At 39.9% G+C, this 11,482-nt stretch overlaps 1 protein-coding gene across 1 annotated transcript in view; it reads right to left on the bottom strand.

Annotated features, from left to right (window-relative positions):
- Nucleotides 1-3,155: 3,155 nt before the first annotated feature.
- The window catches only part of PGGT1B (protein geranylgeranyltransferase type I subunit beta), a 36,409-nt gene continuing 28,082 nt past the window's right edge, over nt 3,156-11,482 (bottom strand). Inside the window, 4 exon segments of the mRNA XM_077790242.2 lie at nt 3,156-7,410; nt 7,413-7,547; nt 10,869-10,977; nt 11,288-11,472. Of these exon segments, the coding sequence (XP_077646368.1) occupies nt 7,367-7,410; nt 7,413-7,547; nt 10,869-10,977; nt 11,288-11,472 (473 nt within the window). The 3' untranslated portion in view covers nt 3,156-7,366.

Raw genomic sequence — 11,482 nt, 5'->3', positions numbered from 1 at the left:
TTAGGAATCTATGGGTTGAGGGTTCAGGGACGGTAAAAAAAAAATTAAATTAAAGTGGACTCTAAAGAACTGTAAGAAATAGTTCACCAAAGGGTCTCAAGGCAGGATAAACTGTCCCTACATCATGACCACCATCTTAGTCTAACCTACTGTGAAGGAGCACCCCTGACAAATGCTCCCTGGGCAACAGGTTTACACAGATGATCCCTTTCCACATTATAGGGTCTGAATTCAAATAAGTTTTTAATGATAAAATAAGCAGAATGGATGTTGAGACAAAGATGAAAATAAAATTTAATCAAGTGAGCTTATTTTAGTAAGGCTTGGCTGTAATTTAAAGAAGATTGTTAAACAAAGACTTCTGGACAGTACAACAGCAAATAAATATAGCTCTGTGTTTAGGGAAACCTTTAAATTAAACAAAAGTAACATGCAATTTCAACAGCAGTCTTATAGATTTAGCTTTCTAGGCAGCATAAGCACCTGTTCCACAAGCACTCACATAGGGTGATAAACTACAGAAAATCTTGATTAATTTTCACTTCAAATTTTTCTTTTGCAGATTTCACATAGAAGGATGAAGTGGGATTCTCCCTCCCAGGGTAAGACAGAGCCTTTGTCTCATGTCTGAAGCAAAGGGAATATGGGAAGAGTTTTGGATGGAAGCCCAGGTTGGATCTTGCAGAAATAGCCTCATGAAAGCCTCCATGCTCTCCCAGATTGAGCATCCAAAGCAGTTGCTTCAGTGGTGGACAGGTGTACTGGGTTGGGCATCTGGGCTGGGCACCAGATACCTACCAAACCACTCTATCACTCTGCTTCCCAGCTGGACAAGAGAGAGAAAATAAGATTGAAAAGGACATAAAGGTTCAGATCAGGCAGTTTACTAAAGCAAAAGTGAAAGTTTGCACATGCACAAGCAGAGAAAAAAATAGGTTTATTCTCTACTTCCCATTGTTGGCAAGCAATGTTCAGCCACTTCGCAGGAACAAGGCTTCAGCACCTGGAGTGGTTGCTCCAGAAGGCAAACATTGTAAATAAAAAATGTCCCCTTCTCTCCTCCTTTCCTTAGCTTTTATAGCTGAGCTGATGTCATATGGTAGGAAATATCCCTTGGGTCAGTTTGGGTCAGCTGGCCTGGTTGTGTCTTCTCCTAGAACAGTGCCCAGCCCCAGCCTACTAATGGGGCAGGCAAGAATGCTGGGGAGACAGTGCTGATGCTGTGCCAGCACTGCCCAGCAGCAACCAAAGCACCACTGTGTTATCAGCACCTTTCCAGCTGCCAGTGCCAGGCACAGCGCTGTGAGGGCTGCTAAGGGATAATGAACTCAGCCAGATTCAACACAACAGAGTAAGTCCTGGCCCTCTTACTAGGGCTTTGCTGTCATCACTGTTAGGAGTTAACATGGAAGCCACTTTCACAAGCAGGCTATATTTGTCAAAACACAGCTGCTACATTCATATCTTCCTCACCGCATTTGTGAATTTAATATAAACAACTACATGGCAAGTTGAAAGCTCTTTCCTGAACATTTCTAATTCTTAAAGTGAGGGCATGCAGATTGTTTTCACCCAGGTATTCTCTTCCTTGATGAACTTTCTCTTTTTTACTGCAAGTCAGGACCTTATTCTTCCTCAGAATCCTACTTGTTCTCCAATGATAGCAGACTGTCTAGTCCCATTCCCAAGTACAGAGCCAAAAATTATGGTAAGGCATGTGGAAAATAAGTAGGTGATTTGTGACAGCCAGCATGGCTTCACTAAGGGCAAATAGTGCCGGACTATTTTTGTGGCCTTCTAAAATGGCCTTACACTGATGGATGTGGAAAGGACAACTGGCATCATATACATGGACTTGTGTAAAGCCTTTGACACTATACCACATGACATCCTTGCTCTAAACTGGAGAGGGTGGACTACTCAATAGATAAGGAATGGACTGTGTGGTCTCGCTTAAGAGTTGTGGTCAACACTAAATGTCCAAGCAGAGACCAGTGATGAGCGGGCTTTGGCAGGGCCTGGTGCTGGGACCAGCACTGTTCCACATCCCTGGGGGCAGCAGGGACAGAGTGCCCCCTCAGCAAGTGTGTCAATGACTCTGAGCTGCTTGGTGCTATCCACACACCAGAAGGAAGAAATTGTATCCAGGGGGACCTGGACAGGCTTGAGAAGGGAGTTTGTGCAAATCTCATGGAGTTTGGCACAGCCAAGTGCAAGTGCAAGGTCCTGCAGACAGGAGTACAAACTGGGCAACAAATGGATTGAGAGCAGCTGTTCTGAGAAGGACTTGGGGGTGACAGGGGTGCTGGTGGCTGGGAGGCTGGACATGAGCCAGCCATGGGCACTCACTGCCCAGAAAGCCAAACGTGTCCTGGGCTGCATCCAAAGCAGCGTGGGCAGCAGGGGAGGGAGGGGATTCTGCCCCTCTGCTCTGCTCTGCTCTGTTGAGATCCTCTTTGGAGTGCTGCATCCATCCCTGGGATCCTCAACATAAGAAGGACACGGACCTTTTGGAGTGCATCCAGAGCAGGCCATGAAGATGATCAGAGGGCTGGAACATCCCTCCTGTGAAAAGATGCTGAGAGAGGGCTGCTTGACCTGGAAAGGAGAAGGCTGTGGGGAGACCTACAGCACCTTCCAGTCCCTGAAGGGACTCCACAAAAAAGTTGGAGAGGGTCTTCTTGTAAGGGCATGTAGTGACAGGACAAGATTAAAACTGAGAAAGTAGGTATTGGGAAAAAATTCTTTACTGTAAGGGTGGTGAGGCACTGGGAAAAGGTTTGCCAAAGAAGCTGTGGATGTCCCATCCCTGGAAGTGCTCAAATCCAGGTTGGACTGGGATTTCAGCAACCTGATCTGGTGGGAGGTCTCCCTGTCCTTGGCAGGGGTGTTGGAAGAGATGATTTTTAAGGTCCCTTCCAAACCAAACCATTCTATGATTCTATATTCTCACAATGCAGTTATCAAACAAGGCACTTTTTCAGTACCTCAAAAATAAAGCAGTAGTGGCTGCCTTTGATGGGTTCAGCTTGAAAACCCTTGGAGGCTGTCATTCTCTGTGCCCTTGGGAAGACAGGTTCTCACCCAGAACATGTAACTTGGAAAAAAACACATGACAAGAGCTATGGTTAAAAAGAAATTACAGTTTTCCCTCATTTTCTCAACAGTTCATTGATTTTTATTAAACTCAGAACCTAATCAGGCAAATAGAGACCAGGAACACAAAAGCTTAAAAATGGCAAACAGAAAGTGTAAATCTACAACACATTGTAACCACCCAGTGGAGTAATTTAATAACCATATAGTATAAACATGTTGAGACTATCTTCTTTTTCACCCACTGTCATCTCAGGAGAGGAAAACTTGTTAAGGGGTCTTTTCTTGCAACAGCAAAAAAAGAACTTTTCAGAACCACCACAATAACATCAATGTAAACAGACTAATAATCCCATTCAACTGATGAATTTTGGAGATGTCTCATATTTAGTTGAAGCAATAGCATCTTCTTACTTAGGATCTCTCTGCTTCTTATGCATGTCCTGACATCTCTTTGACCTCCACAGGGACACTAATAGCAAATTTCTCCAAAATGCCAGGAGATGGGCTGTCCATGAAAGGCTTTGACTTTGGAAATCACCGTTTCTTCCCATATATATTAGGCAAGCCCATACTGACTGGCTCACTGGGCACTACACTGAATTGCATTTTTTAGGGAATACAACACTTTCTACAGAATATTTAATTTCTAGACTGGCATCCATGGAGAAAGCATATTAGATGCAGCTTCTTCAGCTCCTCTCAGGTTCTTTTACCTTGGGCAATAGAGCATAGAGCAAGGTACGCTTAATATGTGCTTCAGCACATGCACTTCAGGTATTTCTGCAATACCCAATTCACTTATTAGTTTTTCTCAGTGATGATGATTGTTCCATTTAGAAAAAACAGTTCTCAATATGAAAATTCACAAACATGCTTGGAAGCAGCCTTCCAAAATGGTGTTACCATATCTGTCAACAGCTATGTACAAATCAAGTGGGCCTGAAAGTCCTAATGACGTTTTAATCCCCAGTCCTCAGAACCTATGGAAAATATACATTTGACTTCCCTTGTTCAATATACCATTTTACAGCTGTTTTTCTGGAAGAGAAACTTGGGCCACACATAGAGTTTGGGAGTGTTTCAGATAGGATAGAGGCACTCACATTTGTCAGCCTAATAGCCAAGAGGTTTTACATCTGCAAGCACATGGTAAAGCCATTCAATGCATGAATTTCTTATGTAGGTTCAGTCTCAGCAATGTAAAGCTGTGATTAACACAAAATTATTAGAGGTAGGTAATAATCACATGATTTTCTTTTTCTAGCTACATTTAAACTTCACAGTTCACATTTAAGTTTTAGCTCTATTTTGATGTATCCCCTTTAAAAGTGATTTTAGTTATGCACTTATGTGAAACTCTTGTCCACGGATCTGTCACTTAACATTTTTCTAGTCAGAAGACACAAAAAAAAACACAAATCAGAGAGACAATTCAATACAGTCAGAATCCAGGTGTCTGCTACACAGGAACATTCAGGCAAACATCATTTGTTTGCCTGACATCAATTGGGACATTCAGAATGGCAAATAATGTATGCAGCGTTGGTTATTAGTACAGCTTTTTGTCAACCTAAAAAAGATTAAAGATTTCAAAAGAATTAAAGTAATTAGATATTCAGTGTGAGATGAAAGCATTGCTGCTTTCATCAAACTTTGGGTTAACGAGGAACAAATATGTTTTGTGCAACCTTTAGGAAAGGCTAGCTCTGCAGTCAACATGCAGCCTGAAAAGATGTTGTAGAATAACTGGGGGCCAAGGAGATAAGAAATGTAAAATCCATATAAAGAACCCAGAGTAACTTACAGAAAACACAGCAAGAAATGCTACCTGTTTTTTGAAACAGAAAACTGTTAAATTACTTGCCATGAGAATTTTTCTTGTTCACATAGTATGATTTTTCACCATTACCCCCATATTTTCTGCTGAGGGACCCTGATGCCCCTCACAGATGAGAATGTGGTCACACACAGGACAACTCAGAAACCATAGTTCAAGATTTTGCAAGTATGGATTTGCCTCATGATAATCAAATACATCATTTTTCACTAAGCTAAGTAAGAACAAATATTTAGACTGTTTCCCAGCAGAGACTAAGAACACCTATTCAACTCTCCTGAAATTTACAGCTACTCCCTCTACCAGGGTATGTAGTAAATGCTAAAAAACTCAAAGATGGTTCACCAGCAAGGTAGAGAAGCAGTGGTGGGGATGGATAGATACAATTATATCTCATCTTCATTTTAACTACACTGCATTCCAGAAACCCAGCCTATCTACCAAGAAGTCAACTTGTCATCACCATCTGATGTAAAGACAAGAAAATACCATGCTTTTTTGATCCATTTTTACTTTAAATGGGTTTTCATTTAGGTAGACCCCCATGAACTTAGAGACTTTTGCTCAGGGAAGCTACTTCAGCATTTGCTGACCAACATCCCATTAAACCCTTCCAGGAAAATGGGATTCTCACAGGAAGTGCTGTAGTGAGCCTCCTGCCTGGGAGATCCTCTTTTAGGTATCTTTCTAGTTCTCTTTACTTGTGGCTGGATTTCTGGTCATCTCAGCATGTGGGCAGTAAAACCAATTACCAAGCTCTATCTTTGCCCCCTAACTCCTTCATACTCCTTGAGTCAATACCTTCCTTTTGCTCCCTAATCTTACCCTAGGCAGCCCAAATCCTTTCCACCAGTTTGGTTCCATTGCTACTCCACATTTTTAGCTCCTGCCTCCAGCCTCAGTATCTCCCAGTTTCATTTTTCTTACTCTACAACAGTCCTGCTCAAGCACCTCATTCCCCCTCTCTAGTACTAGCCTCAGTTCTCTTGGTTCCACCCCTCTGGACTTCTCAGTTTTTACAACTATCAAGTCTCTCCTCCTCCAAGTAAAGTGTCTACTAGGACATGTCTAGATCGCACACACCTTACTCCACTCCTCCACTGCTTTCCAAGCAGACCACTATCACTAATTATGCTCCCAATGCTGCAATCAAAATTAATCTGCTAGAGAAATAAAGCCTATCTATTTAAGTAGGAAGGCTGCTACAAGTTTGGACAATGGGATTGTTCTAGTAGCCTAAAGATAACTATTGGACCTCTCCGACATGTGTGCTAGGGGTACAACTACCCTTTTCACTTGCCCTGCATTGCAAAACAGGAATCATGTTTATCCCCAAAGCTCTTTCTGCTGGACAAAAAGATCTAAATCCTGTTTCTTTGGGCTCAGCAGTGGCAAATGGTGCACCTAATTAGGAAGTCTTCAGTTGTCTTTGGAACCTTTAGAAAAGAAAAGTGCTGTTAATGACTGACAAGTATAAAGACATTGTGGTGTCTACTGAATGCACAAACTGACCTGCCACAAACACACCAGCTGTAAAGTTACTTGCTTCAACTCTGAACAGCACTTCAAGCATACAAAATAAGGCACTAGTAAAGCTAAAGAAGCTGAGAATGTTGATCATTACTCTAATTTGAACAACTTCAATGTATTGCAGAAGTTTGTCTTTGGAAGCAGGTTCTAATGCTACTCTTGCATACAGGTATGCTTCCAAAAGACTGGGCTGAATATATCTTATTGATGCACATCAATATGCCACACTCTTAGCAAACTTCACATAAAGAAACTATTTCAGAGAAAACTCTTTGTATGGCTAACAATCCACTCCAGCTGTGTAAAACCTACTCAGAAGACTTATAAGATCCATTTAGTAAGGCCACACAACCTTAAAAGTCCAGTATATTGAATAAAATAATTTTATTTGTATTTAATTAATTTGTTTGTGAAAAACAAAGTTTATGGAATCTGAAAGTTGATGATAATAGGTAATTTTTAACTGAGACTTAATATGGGAGATTCTCTACTCAAAAATATGTCAAACAGTAAGATTATAAAGAACTTCAACATTCTGTGCTATACTGTATGATATGTAAACAATTTTGAAAATACTTCCCCATTATATATTTTGACACAGTATGCACAAATTTAAAAAAATAAAATCAAAATGAAGTTTAAATGCCTCAAGGGATTTCTCAGAAGTAAAGCCATCTGAAAAGCCATTTACAGTCTGTGGTGACAAACTTCTATATAATCAAAATATTCCCCATTTCACAATGCAGAATAACCTGCTGAAGGCAACTCCCTATCAAAGTGATGCCAGCAACACACATCTGATTGTATGATTCCTGCACTTAAAAGAGCACATTGGTTATACATGGCTTTTAACCCTGGGCTACAGTTATGCTACCAGAACTAAATTCAAGTCTAAATCAGTCACGTAGAGAGGTGTGTGTCATCTGAACGCTGTTTAAAGTCCGTGTTTTCCAGATCTGATGAAGGTGGTGAAGACGCTCTGATGCTCTTGTGCTTACATTTAGGGCAGGATGAACTTTGCAAATACCAGATTCTCCAATTAATGACAAACCACAGATCCCAAAGTAGGCATGTAAAGCATCTGTAAGAAAGAAAAGGAAAAAAAAACCTTTCAAGCTGTAACATCCAATATTCAGCGCATATTCAAACATCTCCGAGTAATTGCGACCAAGGAAAACAAATAATCAGGTGCTGTATTTTAAACTTGAGTTTTGATGGAAGGAAAACATTTCTGCCCAAAGCTACCAGCATGAACTAAAGTCCAAATTTCTTTCATAACAACTTGTGCACTATTTCATTTTTTCTGGCTGCCACAGCCAAAAATCAAAAAGGATTCAGATACCTGAAAATAACCAGTCCAGAAAGCATTTTTTTTTTCTTGCGCACATTTTTTGGCTGGTTACTTTATGAGCAGCTAACTACTGAAACAGCAAAATTCTTGCAAATAGCTGCCAACAGCAAGACTTAGAGAAACTGAAGAAGGCATTACTTTTCCTAGATTCTCATTTTCCTGAAAGATTATCCTAAGGATAGGAATTCATGCAGTTTGACCAAGAGATGACTGCTACCAAAATGGGATGCTCTTACTCTCCTGTTCCATGCTGCTCCTGATGTCCACCTTACACCAGGGCTAAGTCTGCCTCCTCTGGGTAGCAGCAAGCTATCAGATTGGATTATCTGCCCATGAAACCATAGGTGAAAGATCGAAAGATAATGGGAATTTCACGTGTCCCTTGAAAAAGTTCAACATGTAGCACTCCATGTAGGTGTCAATAATTTAGTATCTCACTAAAATGATCACAGAATCATTTAGGCTGGAAAAGACCTCTAAGATCAGAGTCCAATCTATTTACCTGTATGTCCTAACATTGCCAAGACTAGGACTAAACCCTGCCCCAAGCGTCATAGTGTATCTCCAGGGATGGTGACTCAAACATTGCCTCAAGTAGCCTGTTCCAATGTTTTACAACCCTCCTGGTGAAGAAATGTTTCCTGCTATCTACTCCATGTTTCCTACTACACTACATCTCCTCTAGTGTAACCTGAGGCTGTTCCTTCTTGTCCTATCAGTTCTGTGTTAAATAATGTTAATGGTCTTCACAACCAACAATATTTTGATGTCTGTTAGCATGGGAACACAGCAAGACTACAAAATATTATTTTCCTGAATAATCAGCTGGAAAGAGTTACCTGTTAACATTACAAGTCCATATAACACATAGATTATCACCAGCAGTTGACTGTCTTCTGGAATTTTTTCTTGTCTTCTTCTTAAAAACATTATTGCACAGCAAAGATAGCTTGAGTCCACAAATTTAAACATAGCTTTTATAAAGTAGCAGCCACAGAAGTTAAAATCTAATTTGGATTAAATCTTAGGAGTCTTTATAGTGTCAACATGATCAAAAGACAGCTTGCCTTTCAAATATGAGATTGAGCTTGCAGGAAGCTCAGTTGTGTATCTATAACAATGAAAGCACAGAAGCAATCTTTGCAATGTTGCATTTATAGTCTTTCTTTGTATCACAACTGAACTAACTTTTTACTTTTTCCTTCAAAACATGACTGCAGACTTATGCCACCATCTGCCTGAGGAAAAAATGCTACATTAAGTCTGGAAAATACACAAACATGTGCACACACAGCAAAGAAAAATAATCATTATTTGTCTTCCCTTTTTTAAATCTTACCTTGAACAATCACAACTACACTAAAAGACAGAATCATGGAATCATAAAATAGCCTGAGTTGGAAGGACCCCACAAAGGCGATCAAAGTCTGACTGCTTGCTCTGTGTAGGACACCCCAAGAGTATACACCACATGCCTGAAAGCCTTGTCCAAAAATTTCTTAACTCTCTCAGGTTGGTGCTATGACCACTTACCTGAAAAGCCTGTTCCAGTGCCCAACCACCCTCTGGGTGAAGAACCTCTTCCTAATATCCAAACTAAACCTCCTCTAATGCAACCTCAGGCCACTCCCTCATGTCCTGTCACTGTCACCAGAAAGGAAAGATCAGTGCTGCCCCTCCTCTTACCCTCACAAGAAGCTGTATCTACAGTGAGGTCTCCCCTCAGACTCCTCCAGGCTGAACAGACCAAGTGACCTCAGCCACTCCTCACATGGCTTCACCTCCAGACCCTTCACCATCCTTGTGACCCTCCTCGAGCCACTCTCAAACAGCTCAATGTCTTTTTTGTGTTGTGGCACCCAAAACTGCCCCCAGCACTTGAGGTGCCATATTCTGGACAGTATGTCCAGAAGGATTTTGGAAGGGACAGTATTGAAAGCCTTAGATTATATCAACTGGCTTCTCTTGGTCAGCTAGGGGGACAACCTTGTCATAAAAGGAAATTAAGTTTAAGACAGGTTAACACATGATGGGTATTTGAAACAGACTTTTATGATCTCTGACTCATGAGGTAAATGTTTTATTAAGATAAACCAAAACACTCCCTCCAAATGATACTGTTAAATATCTATGATGAGGAGGAAATACAACTAAATTCCTCAGAGATCCTAAACTGAGGAATTCAGAGATCCTAAACTGGTTTTCAGGAAGAGGCAGAAGCACATCTATCAAAAGCACTGTATTTTCAGTGTGGGGTTACCTTGAAAAATTTTGAACTGTTGTTCAAATTGCAATTATCAAAGGATTAAATATCAAGGCACAGATTCTAAACAGACTCTTCCTTTATTATGACTAATTTTTTATCTTATTTGGTCACTTTACTAAGACTGTTTATATTCCCTGTACAAAATGCCATGAGCACTGAAAACACTACTGGCACAAGCTTTGTTTTCAGAAGTTTGCAATACCTTAACTGAATTCTAACAACTTGTAAAACTAAAAGGCTTTAGCATCCTTTTGACTTTTTTTCACTATTTCAAATTACCCACTTCTGAAAGCATAATAACTGTCAGACATACTTGTATAAACACAATCTGTAAATCATAGCACATAACTGTGTAAACTTTGACTGTTTTTACATATACCAGTGACTTCTAAATAAGCTTAAATTATTAATTTAATAAAGAAACAAATATTTTGATATATTAAACTCAATTTACAGAGGTTACAATATATCCTTTAAGCAGAACAGTTAAACACATACTAAATAGACAGTGATACTCTTTTAACACTAATCTAAACAACAACAGTTCCCTTCCTCTGTGGCTGAACAAGGAAAAACTTCATCTCCCTCTTTCCCATTCAAGAATGAAAACTTTTTTATATTTTGAGGGTTCTTTTTTGTTTCGTTTTTGGTTGGCTGGTTGATTCGTTGTTTTTCTGGGTTTTTTTGGAAGGGTACAGTTTTCCTTACACCTCTCAGATGTCTGACTGCTGGAATTTATTTCTTGCTTAGAAGACACTCACTGCAATTTTGAGAACTTATTTTACCTGGATGGCTGTCTGGCCACTTGGCAAATCCACCAACAAGGCGATCTTGAGTTGACAGGATGTAATTTCGGTTTTTCTCAAAATTTGTATATTGAAATATGTTCAAGAGCTGAAAAGAAATTAGATTGTAACAGTATTATAAGTCTCAGTATACTTTTAACACTAAGTCTTAACTAATTCTTAGTATATTTCTAACACTAGAATATAGTGCCTATTTTTGAGATTAGCAGTAACAGCACAGATAGCACTAATCCATAAACCTTCATTTCCTGCATTTTTTGCAAGATGAAAGACATTTATAGTCATTGGTACATATTGGTGCATTTGTGTCAAATATCTAAATTTTCAAGCAAAGAAAATAGTGCTTAAAGAAATGAAAACAATTCAATAACTATCCCTACACCTGTTCTGTACACTACCTTCAATGTTGCTCCCACCCAGAAAGAATAGCAAGTGTCTACAGGCTTGTTGGGTCGTCCATGGTAGCCATTCTGTTGCCTCATTATACACCATCTTCTTATTCTGTTCAGTTCTTTTTCTGAAAAAACTTCCTCCAGTTTGCCCATCAAACACAGTGATGCAATACCACAAAAAGTAGAACCACCTGTGAAGAG

This window comes from Lonchura striata, chromosome Z (assembly GCF_050655825.1).
Source record: "Lonchura striata isolate lonStrDom1 chromosome Z, ASM5065582v1, whole genome shotgun sequence".
NCBI lineage: Eukaryota > Metazoa > Chordata > Aves > Passeriformes > Estrildidae > Lonchura > Lonchura striata.
This window is presented reverse-complemented; position numbering and strand designations above follow the sequence as displayed.